The following is a 20214-nucleotide window of genomic DNA, read 5'->3' on the forward strand; positions in this document are numbered from 1 at the left end:
AAGTCGGCTTTAAAGGATACCATGGTCAATGGTATCAAAAGCCGCTGAGAGATCAAGTAAGAATAACAGGGTCGCACTCCCCCTGTCCTTCTCCTGATAAAGGGCATCCATCAGGCCGACCAAGGCCAATTCAGTCCCATAACCAGGCCTGAACCCAGACTGGGATGGGTCAAGATAATCTGTTTCATTCAAGAGTACTTGCAATTGCTGCGCCACAACCCTCTCAATCACCTTCCCTAAGAAGGGGGTATTTGCAACCAGTCGGTAATTGTCACAAACCAATTGGTCCAGGGTGGGCTTTTTCAGGAGTGGTCAGACAACCATCTCTTTCAAGGTGGCTGGAACCACTCCCTCCTGCAATGATGCATTGACCATACCCTGGATCCACTCAGCCAAACCTCCTCGGCAAGCTTTAATAAGCCAAGAAGGGCAAGGGTCGAGAGGACAGGTTGCTGGTCACATCATCTCAAGCACCTTGTTGATGTCATCAGGCCGCATCAACTGAAACCGTCACTAACATTTCACTGAACAAAGTTTGTTTTGTTTTGTTTACTGAGTGGTTCCAGCTGGGTTATGATGCATTTCTTTCCATTGGCTTACATGTTGTCTATTGAACAATCTCCCAGTTTGGAAAGATCCTTTGAGAATTCTTCATGGTCAGCTGTCCAGGATAAAGTATTGTATATGGCTTACTGCCAGCTTGATTCAGAAGGCACTTTTGGTCTTACTGTGAAACAGCCTTTTATGTGCATGTAAAGATGATCTCAGATAGGTGATGAGCTCCACCTAGTGGTTGAAGGCAAAAAGACACTGATCAATGGTTTGGAGTCTTCTAATCTTTCCCTGGTTCTATCAATAAGTTATCCAATGACAAGCCAGAAAACAGTCATATGATGACAACACCCTTTAAGCATAAACATTGTCTACCAAACATACTATATGATGAAAGCATAAAAGACATAGAAAAAGACAATAGTCTCCCCAACAGCCCAGCCCACAGAAGGGAGTGGCCCTGATATCATCTTTACATAAACATAGAAGGCTGTTTCACAGTAAGACCTAAGGTCCCATCTCCCGTGCATGTAAGATTATCTCAGGTGGGACATACCCAAGCTGACCCATGTAGAGAGGGAACCAAAGGCTGTGCTGCTTATTGCTGCGGAAGAACATGCTGTAGCACTCTTCCAAAATCTGTCTCTGCTGAGACATATAAATTGATTTTATAATGCTAAATGAACATGTTCAGGGTAGCCCATGTAGCTGCTCTGCACACCTCGCTTAGAGGATCATTAAGTGCAAATGCAGCTGTGGTTGCAGTGGCTCTGGTAGAGTGAGCCATAATCAATGAAGTGAATGCCAACACTATACATGCTTTAAGCTATCATGATAGCATAGAAGTATGCTATCATGCTTTTTCCCTAGAGAAGTAGGATGAAAAGATAAGAACAGAGCATGTATTTGATAGAAGGGCTTTGTTCTTGATATATACACCTTTTGAACCCTGTGCACATCCAATGACTGCCACATTTTTTCAGTGGGATGAATAAGAGAAGGACAAAAGTAGGGCAGGATAAGTTTCTGCTGGCAGTGAAAAATGGACAGAAAAGAGGACTTTAGGACAAAAGGAAGGAATTGTATGCAAAATTACCCTATCCTTGTGGAAAGTACAGAAGTATCTACCTACAGAAAGAGCACTAATCTCAGAGACCCTGTGGGCTGAAGTGATGGCTATCAGGAACAGAACTTTAAAGGAAGGTAAACAAAGAGATATATTTTTCAGAGACTAGGATGGAGGTCTCTGAAGAGCTTTTAACATTTTAACATCCGACTTGGATGCTATAGTTGATAAAGGCTCAGTGGATGTAATTCTGGCTCCTGCTTGTCCAATAAGGATTCTTTTCAATTTGTACAACCTGAGGATGTGGACAGGATCCTTGGAGAGGTGAGCCCCACCACATGTCTGCTAGACCCTTGCTCTTCCTGGCTTATTAAAAGTGCCAGAGGGGGCCTGGCCGAGTGGGTGAAAGAAGTGGTCAATGTCTCCCTACAACAAGGCAGAGTTCCAATGTGCATAAAGGAGGCAATTCTAAGGCCTTTGCTGAAAAAAGCCCTTCCTAGACCCCACTATATGGATAACTATCGGCCAGTGTCTAATATCCCATTTCTGGGCAAGGTAATAGAGCATGTGGTGGCCTCCCAGCTACAGGGATTCCTGGATGAAACAGATTATCTCCGTTCCTTCCTGGAGGGGCGAACCCAGAAGGTGGTGCTGGGGGATTCCTGTTTGACTCCTTGGCCGTTGGCCTGTGGGGTCCCTCAGGGTTCAGTTTTGCCCCCCATGCTATTTAATATCTACATGAAACTGCTGGGAGAGGCTGTCCAGAGGTTTGGGTTTTGGTGCCATCAGTATGCAGATGACACCCAACTCTACTTCCCCTTTCCACCTAATTCAAAGGAAACTGTCTCGGTTCTAAACCAGTGTCTGACAGCAGCGGTGGACTGGATGAGGGTGAACAAGCTGAAGCTTAATCCAGACAAGACAGAGATTCTCCTTGTCAGTCGAAAGGTGGATCAGGGAATAGGGGTTCAGCCTGTGCTGGATGTGGTTACACTCCCCCTGAAGATGCAGGTTCGCAGTTTGGGTATGCTCCTGGACTCAGCCTTAAACCTGGAGGCCCAGGTTTCTGCGGTGGCCAGGAATATTTTTGCACAGTTAAAACTAGTGCACCAACTGCGCCCATTCCTGGAGTCGTCTGATCTGGCCATGGTGACACATGCCTTAGTTACATCCCACTTAGACTACTGTAACACGCTCTATGTGGGGCTGCCTCTGAAGACTGTTCGGAAACTCCACTTGGTGCAACGAGCTGCAGCCAGAATGTTAACTGGGGCTGGTTACAGGGACCATACAACTCCCCTGCTGCAACATCTCAACTGGCTGCCAGTCTGTTTCCAGACACAATTCAAAGTGCTGGTTATGACCTATAAAGCCCTATAAAGCTTAGGTCCAGGCTATTTGTCAGACCGTATCTCCCTATATGAACCTGCCCGTGCCCTGAGATCTTCAGGAGAGACCCTTCTCACGATCCCAACACCTTCACAAGTGCGACTTATGCAGAGCTTGGAAGATTACTTTTAAAAAGTAATAAATTACAGTTACAATTACTTGGCCCAAAAAGCAGTAATTACCGTTACAATTACAATTGCTCTGAAAGTAACTGATTACTTTACTTTTTCTCAAAAGTAATCACTACAATTACATTTCAGTTACTTTTTTAAGAAAACTCCTACAAGGTGCTGGCCTTGGCTGCTGCACATCTAAGAAGCCTAAAACAATATTAAAAATAAACACACACACACAGGGGGTAGTAGAATAAAAAAGTTTATCCGTAAGATTAACATAATGGCATAACAGAATCTCACATCCCCCCAAGCAATGAAGATACCCCAACTCTTGAAATCAAATTTTACACTTGAAATGCTTTTATAATATGTTTCTGTTATGTCTCAAAAGAACAAGATGCTCAAAGAGCATGTCAGACAAGGAATGTCTTTTTACAGTCATTACGTTGCCACCAGTACTGAACAGGCATTCTACTGTGGCGCTTAAAGGCATGCCTGTGTTGTGCTGCAAAAAACACCGCAGCACACGTGGAAAGCCATGGAGTGATGACACTTCCCTGCTGGGAGACCTCAGGTACCTCACCAGTTCCTCCTCAGCAGTGTCCACTGCTGACTTCTTGCCCTGGGGCAGAAAGTTAAAGAAGTCATCTTCTAAGTCATCTCCTTCCTGGTCTTTATCTGAAGACTGATCACTGTCCTCATTAAGTACACCCATCTTTATTTCAGCTTTCAGCAAGGCTTCCACTGTGTATCTAAGAAAGAGAGAGGATATGTTAACACATATATGTTAGGAAACCATCATCTGCTCTTCATTTCCTGATGCTTGTCATGTCCCCTGGTTCAGGGTCCAGCCTGAGACTGTGCATGATGACATGGAAGGTAGGAAGGTGACCAAGTCACCACACTCATGGGGCAGCACAGCAGACCCTTAAGGATTACCTGCAGCAACCCAAGGTTGTGATGAGGAGCCCCAGGAAGAAAAGGCCCAGCCCCTGCCTACCACCTTAAGCCCTCTGATGCCTCCCTTGAGACAACATTTCCCTTGGAGTAATCCACTCAAAGGGCTTCCCTAATGTTCTTACTTGTTGGTATGGGTGGTGGCCTGACACGATTCCAGCCAATCTAGTTTGAAGCGAGGGTGTAGGCAGGCTGCCAGAAGAAGCCTCTTGTCCTCCCAGTTAGCTGCAAACCACTTTCTTAGGGCTTCGCGCACACCTTTCAGCAGCTGAAAACAGTATGTGTACCTCTCAGGTTTGTTTTCCAGTCCTTCTAACTTGCGGTCCAGATTGCAGAGCGTTGGTAGCAAATACCCCATGAACATGCCGTTCTCCCATTGCAGGATATGTAGGGACTGGGCTAGTGGCTCCATAATCTCTGTGTATTCCTGTACCACTTCAATCTCAGCAGCTGTGATCCTGGACAAGGAGCAGCGGTCCATTATGGCATGCATTTTTAGTGGCACAGTTGACAGGAGCTCATGTAGTTGCTACAACGCATCAAAGGTGGAATTCCACCTGGTCTTATTCGGTACCTTCAGATACACACCACATTGCGCACGGATATACTCAGCAATCTGGGCTGACTGGTTCTGCTTGGACCACAACTTGCTGCACTTTCCCATCAAGGAACGAAACTGTTTCTTGAAAGGACCAAGAAGACTACTTTTGGAGGAGTCAGAAAGCATGGCCTCTATGTCTTGTGTTGCCACAAGGTTGAGGGTGTGGCTAGCACATCTCTGGTGTGGTGGTAAAACAAAATCCTCTCCTGAGTCTGCAGCTTCTTCCTCTGCCTCAGGTCCTGTGTCCAGGATCTCACAGATAGGCACAAACTCCACCTCAGCCTCCTCCTCCTCCTGGTTATCACCATCATCGTCACTGTTGCCTGCAGCTTCCACTGGTTCTTTAGCCATGAAAACTCTGAACGCTTTCACAAAGTTGGAGCCATTGTCTGTAGTAGTGCACATAACTTTGTTGTGGATTCTGTACTGCACATGTACATCATGCAGTGCTTTTGAAAGGACATCGTATGTATGGCGCCCCTTCAGACGCTTACAAGCCAAGGCCCTGACCTCACGTTTCAGGGTATTTGGGTTGATCCAGTGGGCTGTTACCCCAAAGGAACTCTTCTTGCCATTGGTCCAACAATCTGCAGTGGTTGCTATATATGCCACAGCACCCATTTGGTTTGCAAGAGTTTCTCTCATGTGGCATGCTCTCTTCTCAATTCTGTCTCTCAGAGTCTTGGCACATATGATGGTGAGATCTTTGGGGAGTCCAATGCGAACCAGATTAATGAATGATGGTTTGTCCACAGTCTGAAGTGGTAATGTCTCCTCTACAATGAAATCAATGATTCTCCTGTCGAGATTGCTGTGGGTGACAGGCTCCCTACCAGATTCCCACCTCTCAAGGGTTGTCTGCTGCTGCTTCAGCATTTTGGGAGGAGGGGTGTCATGCATTGGTTCAGGAAGGCCACGTCTCCTTGCTTTTATTGCTTCTTCAATTGCTCTCAGCTTCTCAGGGTGTGCCCTCTGAGGAAGAAGAACAAAGCATGAATCCAAGAAAAAATGGAAGAGGAACTTCACAATTTAAACATAAATAGACAATGGACACTCTTTGAGGATCAGCATCACAAAGGCTTACCTCAAAATGTTTCTTCACATTGGATGAGGAGGAAACAGCTGATCTCAGATTTTTGATCCTTGGAAGGCAGTAATTGCACCGTACAACAACATTTTCCCCACTCTGGCTCACAAATGTACAAGCTTTCTCAAAGCCAAACCATGGTACTTGCTGTTCTGCAGATGTGGCTGTGGGCAACTGGCACTGCTTCATGCCCTCCTCCTCCGCGTGCACAGGGCCTCCTTTCTGAACCTCACTTTCTAGTTTTGCCTCCTTAGGATCAACAAGCTGTGACTCAAGTGGCCGCACTAACTGACTGCTGCTCTCAGCAGAAAAACCTGCAACAGGCATCTCTGTAATAAAAAGAGATAATGCTCCTATATGGGTGAACTTCAGATGTGATGTGCCCCCATCTCTTCCCCATGCTGCAAGATCCCCCTGTCAGAGTGGAAGTAAGCAGGTCGATAGCACAATTAAAAGAGATCCTATTTACATCATTTTTGCTCACTAAATAACCCTGCCTGGGCCAGTCTAACCTACTATCTCACAGGGTTGTTGTGAGAACAAAATGAGACTAGGGTTCAAATCCCCACATAGCGATGAAGCTCACTGAGTGACCTTGGGCCAGTCACTGCCTCTCAGCCTCATGAAAACCCTATTCATAGGGTCACCATAAGTTGGAATCAACTTGAAGGCGGTACATATATTTTTTATTTTGAATATGATGATTATGATAATAAATATGCAGCATTTCAAATTAATTCTGTATGAGAAGCATTCCATGCCAAGCTTGGAAAACCAAGGATGAGGTATAAAATGTAGACAAAAATACTTTTGACAAAATGCCGTGTATCTTTTATCTTTTATATATATGAGCCTGGGTAGGGAACATTTAATCTAGCCTACTTGCTTTCAGCAAGAAGGGTTAAGTACCTTCAGGCTAGGGCAGTCACCAGAAGGCCACAGCAGAGACAAAGGAGCCTAGTGTTGTGGAGATGTTAGATGGGAGCTTTGGGGAGTAAAGATGGAGGCTTCTGAAGGCTGCAATTCTAAACACACTTACTAAGGGATTAAGCCCCATAGAACTCAACAGGACTGACTTCTAAGTAGATATAGTTTGGACTGTGCTGTTGGTAAACCTTGACTAGGGTTCTTCTGCAAAGACATCCATATCCAAGCAGGGTTGGCAACCCCCTGCCTGGAATACCCTGCCCTTATCTTTTAATGTGGCTGCTCCAAATGTTTTTACAGATTTGACCCTTTACTTCAGAAAGAGGTCTGAAAAATGAGTAAGAGTAAGAAGTATCTTTTAAAATTGTTCTTTTCAATTCACTCTTGAATGAACATCATACCTAGGGCAGATCCACACCATTCCTTTAAAGCACATTCAACACCCATTTGAAGCACATGAATCCCACCACAGAATCATGGGAACTGCAGTTTGTTAAGAGTGGTGAGAACTATAACTGTGAGGGGGAAATGACACTTCCCAGAATTCTTTAGGGGAAGTCATGCGCTTTAAATGCGAGTTGGATGTGCTTTACACATATTGTGTGAATCCGCTTAATAAATTTTGCCTGCATGTAAATTGTTTTAATTAATTTTTCAAAATGGAAATAAGCTATAAAGTGTAGTGGGTGACCATGGGCTACTCACCATTTCTCAGCCTATCTGCCCCTCAGGATGAAAACAATGGAGAACCATGACTACCCCAAGGCATACTTAAAATGTAAAGGAAGTATTGTACAACCATAGTATGCAATTGGATACTTATAGGGACACAGCATGACAAAACTGGGTGGAAGTAATGAGTGGGGTACCACAGGGCTCGGTCCTGGGCCCAGTGCTCTTCAACATTTTTATTAACTACTTGGATGAGGAGGTACAGAGCATGCTTATCAAATTTGCAGATGATACAAAATTGGGGGGCATAGCTAATACCGTGGAAGACAGAAAGAAAATTCAAAGGGACCTTGATAGGCTGGAGCATTGGGCTGAAAACAACAGAATGAAATTCAACAGGGATAAATGCAAAGTTCTACACTTAGGAAAAAGAAACCAAATGCACAGTTATAAGATGGGGGATACTTGGCTCAGCAGTACGACATGCAAGAAGGATCTTGGAATTGTTGTTGATCACAAGCTGAATATGAGCCAACAGTGTGATGTGGCTACAAAAAAGGCAAATGCTATATCAGGCTGCATTAACAGAAGTACAGTTTCCAAATCATGTGAAGTATTAGTTCCCCTCTATTCAGCACTGGTTAGGCCTCATCTTGAGTGCTGTGTCCAGTTCTGGTCTCTGCGCTTCAAGAAGGATGCAGACAAACTGGAACAGGTTCAAAAGAGGGCAACAAAGATGATCAGGGGACTGGAAACAATGCCCTATGAGGAGAGATTGAAGGAACTGGGCATATTTAACCTGGAGAAGAGAAGACTGAGGGGAGATATGATAGCACTCTTCAAGTACTTGAAAGGTTGCCACACAGAGGAGGGCCGGGATCTCTTCTCAATGATCCCAGATTTTGACTGGACATTAGGAAAAGCTTTCTAACTGTTAGAGCCATACAACAATGGAACTAATTACTAGAGAGGTAGTGGGATCTCCTACACTGGAGGCATTCAAGAGGCAGCTGGACAGCCATCTGTCGGGAATGCTTTGATTTGGATTCCTGCATTCCCGACAGATTCCTGCCTTATAGGCCCCTTCCAACTCTACTATTCTATGATTCTATGAAAATATTTATATAAGCATGACTATCAAATATGTTTATTTATATAACCTGTAAAGATATTTATAGTGCAATCCTATGTTTGTTTACTCAGAAGCAAGTCCCAATGTATTCAATGGGGCTTACTCAACCAGGGAAAACTGCAGCCTCAAGTGATAAGGAACTTGTTCTTTTAACAAGTCCTTTAAGTTGAGACCTTATCCCAGTCTGCGTCTGTGTTGAAATTGCTTTTTAATATGTTTTTAAACTTTTTCTTAAAAAAAATGTTTTTAAAGCTTTTAAAAATGTTTTTAAAGATGTTTTGTTTTAATATATTTTAAAGTCTGTTTTTATGATTTTTAAAGTGTTTTTAGTGCTTTTGTTTACTGGCCTGGGCTCCTACTGGGAGGAAGGGTGGGATATAAATCAAATAATAAAAATAAATAAATAAATAAACTTCATTCATTTTTTAAAAAAATGACTATTAGTTTCCTACATAATAAAAACTGTGATAAACCCTGCCTAATTTCTTTAAAAATAGGGTTGGAGGGAGAGAGATTTACAACACAAACACAAGTCTGCACTATGTTTACTCACAAGTCCCATTAATTTACAGCACAATCCTAACCATGTCTACTCAAAAGCAAGTCCTAATGGAGTTCAATGGGGTTTACTCCAGGTACATGCTTTACTCCCAGAAATGGCTTTACTCCCAGAAAAGCAGATATTGGATTAAATACTTTCATATTTCATAGCCCAGGGTCTGACTCTTGGACAGAAGAGGAAAAAAAACATTAAGCCATATTACTTACGCAAACTGCAAAAAACTCAAAGCCACCATATTCTGACGTTCAGCCTAGGCATGCCTGGATCAACAAGTCACAACTCTGGCGTCATTAGCTACAATCATGAAAGGGCGGGGTTACAGCCAGAGCTTTGAAAAGTTACTTTTTAAAACTACAACTCCCATCAGCCCCAGCCAGCATGGCCACTGGATTGGGCTGATGGGAGTTGTAGCTAGAGCATGGATCTGTTTAAAAAAAAGTTGTGCGGGGGGTGATGTTTTGGTGTATATCTCGGGAATTAGACCACCTAGAAACTTACTTTTTTAAAAAAAATTGAAGCTGAGAGTCCGGAGGTAGCCAGAGAGTCTGAGCCCCCCCCCAAAACCAGAGACTCCAGCTGAAAACACACACACCAGGGCACACACACACACACACAAATCATCATCAGTCACCTCCACAGCTCTTCGCCATTCTGCTGCTGCCTTCCTTGCCCTGGCTTTTTCCTCCGGCATCCATATTTTCCTCTCAGAGTCAGACGGTAGCAGGCCCTCCCTATTCACCTCTTCCCTTGTGCCTCCTAACACAGATCACGAGGGAAGAGACAGTCTGTGCAGAGGTCCAATCAGTGTGAGGCACACGTCTTGTGTTAACCAATCACAGCCAGGAGCTGACTTCCCCTTGTAACGTCCAACTTAACGTGGAAACGTTAAAGTTGCAGCCGAAAAGTAGGGAAATTACTAGTCGTTCCTTTACTTGCCAAATGTAATGGAATTACCCACTCGTTATTTAAAATTGTAACTAATTACAAGTAACTCATTGAAAATAACGAGTTACTTCCAAGCTCTGGACTTATGGCTGTCCTATAATGATATTGTACTGCCCTGCAAATTTGTAAAATGTAAACACTCTTGTGACTGTATAATTATTATTGTTTTTAAAATGAATGAAAGCTTTTGTGCCATTCATACACTTCTCATACAAGGATCTGGGCCACCCCAAAACATTCCACACTCATTTTCTCTTGCACATACAATGTTGAAGTCTGCGTGCCACAAGGAAGAATGGTTGCCTTGGCTCAGCCATCCAAAGAGCAAGAGAAAGGGAGAAAGGCCTCCATAGCATGGAATAGTGTAGAATAGTGACCCACTTACTTTAGCATTAGACAGGCCCACTCCCACATCTTCAAAGGTAGGCAAAATGGCTGTAATGTGCTATGGCGTTTTGGGTTGGACATGTAGATTAGCATTGCCAGGGGAAGAAGGTGGAGTGCTGTCCCAAAACTATCTACTTGGAAGCAGACTGGTAGTTAGGAGGAAGAACTATAGCAACATGGCTTCTACTTCTCCCCTTTCCTGACACACACACACACACATGCATAATGGAAGAAGAAGTCCCTGCATACCCAGCCCACTTCATTTCCTGTGTAGCTTGGAAGAATTTGGTAACATGTGCCTCCTGCAATCAGGCCTGCATCTCCAAAGATGGAGAAATATTTTTTGTGTGTTTGTTAGAGATTAGGAAGGAGGAGGAGGGGTGGACAGGTTTGATTATTTGCATGCTTATTGAGTTCAATATGATTTATTCCTATGCAATCAGGATAAGTGAAACTGGAGGAGGGGAAGGGTGGGGGAGGAGGGGGAGGGAGAGGAAGGGGTAGGGGCAGAGGAGGAATGTTAGGGGTAGGGTAGAAGGGGTGGAGATGAGGAGTAGCGGGAGGGAGAGGGAGGGAGGAAAGAAGGGAAGGGGATTGGGTGGGTGGGCACTGGGCAGAGGGAAAATCTCATTCCTTTCCAAAAGGAAAACATTGTTATCAGTATCTTTTTTCCCAGGGTTTCTCCCAACTTTTTATTCTACAGCAGACATATGTAATCTCCCACCCAAATTTAAACCAAAGCTGTCCCTGACCACATCCACAGCAGACATTTATTCTACTTTAAACAGTCATGGCTTCCCCCAAAAAATCCTGGGAAGTGTAGGTTATGAAGGTGCTGAGAGTTGTTAGGAGACAGCCCCTCATTCAAGTATGATCACAAGAATTCTCGGGGAAGAGGGGTTGACTAGTAAGCCACTCTGGCCACTGGAGCTCTATCGGGGAATAGGGCTCCTAAGAACTCTCAGCACTCTTCACATGCTACACTTCCCAAGATTCTTTGGGGGAAGCCATGACTGTTTAAAGTGGAATAAATGTCTGCTGTGGCTATGGCCACTGTTTACCCAAGCCAAACAGCTGTGAGTCTGGCTTTTAGAACACTGATAGTCAGTTATTACTGAGCACGCCTGCGCTATCAAACTCCAATGTTAATTTTCTTGATGTCAATATGGCTGATTTTTAATTAATTTCAACAAATTATGAGGCCACTGACAGAGAAAAGTCCAACAGGAATCTGGATTATTTTACTCTTTTTTTTAGATTTTGTACTCTGGATTCTTTATGAGTGTTTTGTGTATTGCCATGAAAACGTAGAAGGTTATTAAGCAAGACTTTCTGAGTTTAGGACTCCATGTTTTGTAAGATTTTGTTTTGAAATGAGCTTATAGGAAGCAGTAGAATGGCATGGGGGTATTTTCAATTTAACATGGTGGAATCTGTAAATTCATGCTGGTTATAGTAGACAGTCACTCTTGTGACTGTATAATTATTATTATGTTTTTAAAATGAATGAAAGCTTTTGTGCCATTCACACACTTCTCATACAAGGATCTGGGCCACTCCAAAACATTCCACACTCATTTTCTCTTGCACATACAATGTTGAAGTCCGGCTGCCAAAAGGAAGAATGGTTGCCTTGGCTCAGCCATCCAAAGAGCAAGAGAAAGGGGGAAAGGCCTCCATAGCATGGAATAGTCTGTACAAACTATCCAGGTATGTATGCATTTTGGGGAGATGTGCCCGTTAGACAGGGGGCCATCATGCCAGTTCCCATAAAAACTTAAAGCTGACTCTGTGTTCATTTGCCCAGGAACTACTAGTGAATTCTAGCAATGTGCATCAAACATAAGATTTGATTTGGACTCCAATTCAGTGATTTCTAAAAGGCTCAATTTGGCTTGGATCACTTCAGCAGCTGCTGAAGGGTCTGCTTGTATCACTTAGGTCATCTTTGGGCTGTCAGTATTTTGTGGGAGAGATTCAAGCACATTCCTTCAATTTAGGTTTACAGAATTCAAGTGCATTAAAGCACTCTGGTACAATCAATCTACTCTTAAAAACAGTATTTGGGGTTAGGAAAGTGATGGCGAAATGTGCTGAAAAGTGTGGGATAAAAGTGATTAATGGTGAGGTGAATAATACTGCACAAGCAAATCAGGATTAATGTTCATTTGTTCCTCACAAATAAATCAGAATGAATGCTCTACCAAGACTGGCCATATGCTAAGCTCCATGTAAACTTCATGCAAGCAAATCAGGATGAATGCTCAATAAATGGAACATCTGCAGGAGCTTTTAAATCATCTTTTAATACACAATTATTGCTATTCAGATAGACACCAGAACAAACATACAACTTCAGCAAACATCTCCCTCCAAGAATCAATCCGGAAAAAGGAAATTCTGCTCAAGAGTCAAATGAAAGTTAACTTCTGGCTGAAATTCTAATTCCAAATACCTGGGAATAAACCTTATTGAATTCAACAGAATTTACTTCTGAGTTGGCATAGTTAGGATTGTACTGCAACACATCAAAACGTAGCAGAGAATATAAAAAAAACAGGAGATCAGATTGGTTTACTTGTATCATTAGACTATCACAGGACAGGAATTTAACAATCAATGTATACTGCATATCTAGATCTATCTATACATGATTCACGTAGACTCAAATAATAATAATATAAATTTAACATTCTGAGTCTCTCTGGACAGGCACGGCATTTCTTTTTTTAAAAATAGTGTTTTTAACTAATAAAATTCATCACTTGCGGTAGCTACATACATAACCTATGCAAGGTAATGGTGGAATAGCACACCTCTAAACCAATGCAAGTGAGAGGCCACATTTTATATGAGGAACTGAGAATAAAGAATTGGATCCAAATATGGGTCATGGGCCTGACCAATTTGTGCAAGGATTTATGCCATCCTCTCCCAGCACCCAACCCCCCCAAAGAACTCCAATGTAGTGGGTTGGGACTGGGATGGGCAAATTTTGGTTTCTCTCCATTTCTTACTTTTACCGTCTTATGTCCAGCTCTCCACATTTCCACATCACCTTGAGAATTCTTTTTAGTCCTCATGAAAATTCATTAGCATTTTAGTGCAACATTCTCCTAATATACACAAAAAATGTATGTAATTTTGACTAATGTGCATGTTTTTGCAAATCAATGTTGTCTAATACAATTCATTTTTATGTTATTTTATCTAAAATATGTGTTATGCATACTTCACCCTAGTATGTGCATTTCTGTACACATGATTTGGCTTACTTGGCTGAAGAACAGCACTGCAAAATTTGAAAAAAGTGTGAATTTTGAAGGATGACCATGTTTCAGTTTGCATAGCGTTTCCAAAATGCAAATTAGGCAGGTTCACCTATAAATAGAAACTCAATTTAATTTGTCCCCCATCCCTAGTTGGGAGACCTTCCTAAACAGCAAAGGATGTGGTTGGGGAGAGGCTAGAGGTCGGGGGCATCACCCAAAATTCGATAGAAGAAACTTGCACAAAAGAATTGGGATGTGTGAGAGATGCAGCTTAAGCAATCATGTTAGGAGACTTTTTATTTTTTTTGGTATTTTCCACACTGCTTCTTGGATGTCTTTGTTCCTGAAACTGTAAATAATGGGATTAAGAACTGGTGGCAAAACTGTATACAACACTGCAGAGTGTTCAGCATCACCCAAAATTCGATAGAAGAAACTTGCACAAAAGAATTGGGATGTGTGAGAGATGCAGCTTAAGCAATCATGTTAGGAGACTTTTTATTTTTTTTGGTATTTTCCACACTGCTTCTTGGATGTCTTTGTTCCTGAAACTGTAAATAATGGGATTAAGAACTGGTGGCAAAACTGTATACAACACTGCAGAGAGCAAGTCCATAGTTGTGGAAGAAAGTGCTTTAGGCCTCATATATGAAAACACAGCTGTGATGATAAATAAAGAAAATACAGTGAGGTGGGGAGTGCAGGTAGAGAAAGCTTTGTATCTCCCTTCAACAGATGGGATCCTGAGCACAGCAGAGAAGATGTACCCATAGGAAACAAAGATGAACCCACCACATAATGAATCCACTGTAATCCCAATGGCAAGAATCAGAATTTGATTAATTTTTGTATCAGTACAAGAAATCTTTTGCAACTGAGGGATATCACAGAAATACTGCCCAATAATATTGGATGCACAGAAATTTAGCCTGAAAGTGATAGTGGTCTGTAATGATGCATGGATTAGATTAGCTATCCAGGAAGCAGTTGCCATTTGGATGCAGGCACCCCAGTTCATGATTAGCCCATACTGTAGAGGGTGGCAGATTGCAACATAACGGTCATAAGCCATGATAGTGAGCAAGGAGAGTTCAGAACCTGCAAAGGTGAAAACTAAGAAAACCTGGGCAACACATCCAGCAAAAGAAATAAGTCTGTTGTCTGTCAAAGAAGTGGCCATGGATTTGGGGATGGTGGTTGTGATGTAGCAAACATCTGACAATGATAGGTTGACCAAAAAGAAGTACATAGGGGTGTGCAGCTGGTGGTTTACAGCTATGGAAGTCATGATGAGAAAATTCCCCACAAAGGCTATTAGATAGATGCAGAGAAACATCACAAAATACAACATTTGCACATCTCGGTCATCGGAAAATCCCATCAGCAGAAATTCTGTCACTGTAGACTGGTTGGCCATTTTATATATTTGATTTGTTCTATAAAAAGGTTTTTTTCTAGAAGAGTAGCTGTGTTTGTCTCTTGTAGCAAATCTGATAGAGAGGCTTGTGACACATTAATGTAGAAAGAAATTAATATTAGTCAATTAGTAGAGGGAATATAGAAGCAATATGAATACCTTGCAAATGTCTATCCACTGCCAGATTAACCATGGATTATTTTTTTAAAAAAAAGATATGTCTAGGTTTCAACGAAAGATATAACCCTGTGCAGGCATAATAGCTCCTGTGTACATCAGCATGGTGAGTAGTCTATGAGTAGCTGAGTAGTCTCACCACCATGCATATCATGTGCTCCTTTCCTGGTGTCCACATGTACAGTCCAACTATCTGTAGGGTATGGGCATTCACACATATGGTTACACCAAGACATCCATGGGATCTGAACCTCTGAATGATTGGTGTTTAAGCTCCGGTGAGATCATTTGGGCGTATAACACAGTCCCCTTTCCTACAGACTCTTGTGCTCTATTTGAGCTTCTTTTTCAAGCACCTCACCTTACCTCATCAAAAGTCTACCCAAGGTCAGACTGCACATCGGAATACTGGGCTCATCCATACACTGCCTGAAACAGGAATCCTGTATAAGTATTGAAACAGATGCTGGGTTTGCTCTCCTTCCCCAATGTGATGTAACGAGTGATGCAAATAGTAGACTTGTATTCACACACATTGAACTGACAATTAACCCTCCTCAAAACGTGAGGGAAAAGATAACATAGATTGGGTGTGTGAATAGTTACATCTCCTACATCAAATGCAGCAGTGCAAAAGTTCACTCAATGTACTTGTCTATAGTATTCTTGGGGCAGGGGTAGTGTAGGGATGGGGTACCTGTGGCCTTCAGATATTGTTAGACTTCAACTCCCATCAGCTCCAGCCAGAAGAGCTGGTGGTCAAGGATGATGGAAGTTAGAGTCCAACAACATTTAGAGGGCCACATGTACCCCACCCCTGACAAAGAGACCAGAGTGTTGAATGAAATAGAGCTAGGGAAAAAATGAGGAAGTTGGCATGGAAGAAGGTTTGCTGCTTGAGGTGTGCTCCCTAATCCCACATTTCTATCAGGTAAATTAATTTCACAGGGTTTTTTTATATAAAAAATCCAAAAACTGTTTAAGCAAAGAAATATATGTATAGGAAGTGAAGCAACTCAAACTATGTTCAGTTCTCTTAAAAATAAATTTGCAATCAAACGAACACATGAAAAGTTTACAGTCTGACTTGGTGAGTGTGGGATATTAAGGAGAAAAAAATACTCATCAGACTCATCTTGGTTTCATGTCAAATCAAGTATTAGAAAACATAATCAGATACTTGCTATAGCTTCTACGAGCAACCTTCTTTAATGATAGAATTCTCATATATGTATTAATACTATTACTGTATTCTACCTTTCACAGTATTTTCAAAGTGACATCTGAGCACCTTAGAAGCCCTGGTCTCTACTGAGGATGAACTAAGAGGATTCTACTCACCTCTGTTCTCTTCTTGGAAGACAAGAGTGCCAATATGCTTGAGTGTGGTCTTTATTAGAAGATGCCTATTCCATGACGATGAAGAGGAGGAAGAATTGAGTCATGTGTTTCAGGGAGTCACTCCTTGGAGAACATCCACAGGCCCCATGATGATTTGCAAGGCCTAACTTACAATAAAAGTGATGCAATTGTTTATCTTTCCTGCCTGTTCTTTCTTCTCTAACGTCTATTGGCGTTTCATATATATTGCATTGGTGTGCAGAAATAGTGTGAAAACTGATAGTCGAAACAATAAAGAAACGTCATGTTTATTACTGCAAGAAAACCCATACCTTTATAGCTTACCCAAAGGCCATCAGTCATACAATAGTACAATAAATAGTAGGACTGCCAATGCAGTCATGAAGCTTGTCCTTGGGGAGCCATCTCTAACTAACTGAGAACAAAGAGAAGGGGGGAGGAGGGAGCAAAGCTGAGGAAACAAATAAACAAGTTGCTTTAGAGAAGGAATCAGCAGAAGGAAGAACAGATTGCCTTTTCTATAACTCCGCACTGGTTCAGGCTATTTGTAACAAGTGTTAGTACTTTATTCCCAACATTTTCAAACTACTGACTCTTAATCCCAGCCTTATATTAGTGACACTTTACAGTGACTCACTGATTGATGGAGACTCTCTGGCTAGGAAACTGGTTTCACGTGCTTCTTGGTTCTTGCATCTTTCCTGTTGCCCAAGATAGTAGTATAAAGTTATTCTGGCATTTGGGAGTAGGGTGGGATCCGCTTGGTTGTGCCGGTTTGGATCATATTCTGCTGAACTAGCAGGTGGTTATGGTTCATTTTTTTATTCTTCTACTATTCCGTGTGTTTACTGATCTGTGGTTCTTTTCTCCTGAAAATAATGATATTGTTATCACTTCTAAAAGTGTTTTCCTTTTCAAAAGTAATGGAAAATGAATTTCTCTTTGCCCCATGACACCTATCCAATCCACCCTCCATCTTTACCTCTTTCTTTCAAATCATATTGGCTCCTCTCCCCTCTTCCAGATATGGGAGAAAGCAAGAGATTGCCTGGTCAGCTTTCTTGAAAGAAAGGGAAATATCACCTGATTAGTTTCATGTTAGCAAATTAAAGACATGCTGATGAGTTTAACCTTAACAAACCAAAGACCCATGCAGGTCAGTTTCACATTAGTGAAGCAAAGATTCTGATCAGTTTATTTATTTATTTATTATTTGATTTGTGTCCCGCCCTTCCTCCCAGCAGGAGCCCAGGGAGGCAAATAGAAGTGCTAAAAACACTATAAAACATCATAAAAACAGATCTTAAAATACATTAAAACAAAACACTGTTAAAAACATTTTTAAAAAAGCTTTAAAAAGATCTTTAAAAATGGTTAAAACATTATTAAAAGAACATATTAACAAGCAATTCCAGTACAGAAGAAGACTGGGATAGGTCTCAACTTAAAAGGCCTGTTGAAAGAGGAAAATCTTCAAAAGGCGCCGAAAGGATAGCAGAGACAGCACCTGCCTAATATTCAAGGGGAGGGAATTCCACAGGGTAGGTGCTGCTACACTAAAGGTCTGTTTCCTATATTGCGCAGAATGAACCTCGTTGTAAGATGATATCTGCAGGAGGCCTTCATCTGCAGATTGCAGTGATCAACTGGGTATATAAGGGGTAAGACGGTCTTTCAGGTATCCTGGTCCCGAACTGTTTAGGGCTTTGTACACCAAAACTAGAACCTTGAACTTGGCCTGATAGCAAATGGGCAGCCAGTGGAATTCTTTCAGCAGCAGGGTGACATGTTGGCAATACCCTTCCCCAGTGAGCAGTCTTGCCACCACATTTTGCACCAGGTGCAGCTTCCGGACCAACCTCAAGGGCAGCCCCACAAAGAGCGCATTACATTAATCCAGCCTGGAGGTTACCAGTGTGTGGATAACAGTGGTCAGGCTATCCTGGTCCAGAAATGGCCGCAGCTGTCTTACCAGTCCAAGCTGGTAAAAGGCATTCCTAGCTACTGAGGTCACCTAGGCCTCTAGTGACAAAGATGGATCCAGGAGCACCCCTAGACTATGGACCTGCTCTTTCAGAGGGAGTACAACCCCATCCAAAGCAGGCAACTGACCAATTATCCAAACTCGGGAACCACCAACCCACAGTGCCTCTGTCTTGCTAGGATTCACACTCAGTTTATTGGCCCTCATCCAGCCCACCACAGAGTCCAGGCAACGGTCCAGGGCTTGCGCAGCCTCTCCCAATTCAGAAGTTACGGAGAAATAGAGCTGGGTATTGTCAGCATACTGCTGACACCTCACCCCAAAGCTCCTGATGACTGCTCCCAAGGGTTTCATATAGATGTTAAATAGCATGGGGGAGAGGTTGGTACCCTGTGGCACCCCACAGCACAACTGCCAGGGGGGCAAAAGACAGTCACCCAATGCTATTCTCTGAGAGCGACCCTGGAGATAGGATCAGAACCACTGTAAAAAAGTGCCTCCAATACCCATCTCACTAAGTCGGCTTTAAAGGATACCATGGTCAATGGTATCAAAAGCCGCTGAGAGATCAAGTAAGAATAACAGGGTCGCACTCCCCCTGTCCTTCTCCTGATAAAGGTCATCCATCAGGCCGACCAAGGCCAATTCAGTCCCATAACCAGGCCTGAACCCAGAGTGAGATGGGTCAAGATAATCTGTTTCAGGGGAACAAGTAGTGTCTGTGACCCGTTCCGGTTCTCCTCATATCCCCAGGACTGCTGGTTGTCCTATCAGTCAGCCTTCGGATCTCCATATGCTGTTGTTAAACGCCAGGTCGGTCCAGCATTAGATCTCCCTTGTTCATGATTTAATTGTGGACGAGGCGGCTGACCTGGCGTGCATAACTGAGACCTGGGTGGGTGATACAGGAGGAGTTGCTCTTTCCCAGCTTGCCCACCTGGGTATACGGTTCAGCATCATGGTAGACCCAAAGGTCGGGGAGGCGGGGTCGCCGTAGTCTATAGGAGCTCTTTCTCACTCACCGAGCACCCTGTACAGGTGACGACTGGATTGGAGTGTCTCCACCTTGCGCTGGGCCAGAGAGACAGGCTGGGAATTTTGTTGGTGTACCGCCCGCCCTGCTACCCAACAAATTCCCTAACTGAGCTGACAGAGGTAGTCTCGGAGGTATTGTTGCAGTCCCCTAGACTGCTGGTACTGGGGGACTTCAACGTCCATGCCGAGACTGCTTTATCTGGGGCGGCTCAGGACTTCATGGCGTCCATGACAATCATGGGGCTGTCTCAGTTTGTTACTGGCCCGACGCATGTGTCAGGACATACCCTTGACTTGATCTTCGCCACTGGACAGGGAGATGGTGATCTGGAGGTTGGGGGTTTTTCATCTACCCCATTGTCATGGACAGATCACCGCTTGCTGAGGTTTAGGCTCACGGCGACCCTTTCCCTCTGCAAGGGTGGGGGACCTATTAAACTGGTCCGCCCCCAGAGATTAATGGATCCTGAGGGTTTCCAAGGGCTCTGGGGGATTTTCCGACTGAGAAGACTGGCGCTCCTGTTGAAGCTCTGGTTGAACTGTGGAATACGGAGATGACCCGGGCGGTTGACAC

The 20214-nt window shown here is 43.1% G+C and overlaps 1 protein-coding gene across 1 annotated transcript; it reads right to left on the reverse strand.

The window, feature by feature from the left end:
* Positions 1-12443: 12443 nt before the first annotated feature.
* LOC133367823 (olfactory receptor 14A16-like) lies at positions 12444-15088 on the reverse strand. The gene is made up of 2 exons (XM_061591925.1): positions 14163-15088; positions 12444-12504 (listed from the first exon to the last, which is right to left on the reverse strand). Exons 1-2 carry the CDS (start codon positions 15080-15082, stop codon positions 12444-12446), a joined length of 981 nt encoding a protein of 326 aa, XP_061447909.1. The 5' UTR covers positions 15083-15088.
* Positions 15089-20214: the final 5126 nt, after the last annotated feature.

Source organism: Rhineura floridana, chromosome 11 (assembly GCF_030035675.1).
Source record: "Rhineura floridana isolate rRhiFlo1 chromosome 11, rRhiFlo1.hap2, whole genome shotgun sequence".
Lineage (NCBI taxonomy): Eukaryota > Metazoa > Chordata > Lepidosauria > Squamata > Rhineuridae > Rhineura > Rhineura floridana.

Bases quoted from the DNA above. Each gene is read 5' to 3' on its own strand.
- LOC133367823 (XM_061591925.1), bottom strand. From the start codon at position 15,082: ATGGCCAACCAGTCTACAGTGACAGAATTTCTGCTGATGGGATTTTCC. The intron at 12,505-14,162 runs AAGTCTCCTAAC...CATTAATCACTT, and splicing joins AAAATACCAAAAAAAATAAA to TTATCCCACACTTTTCAGCA.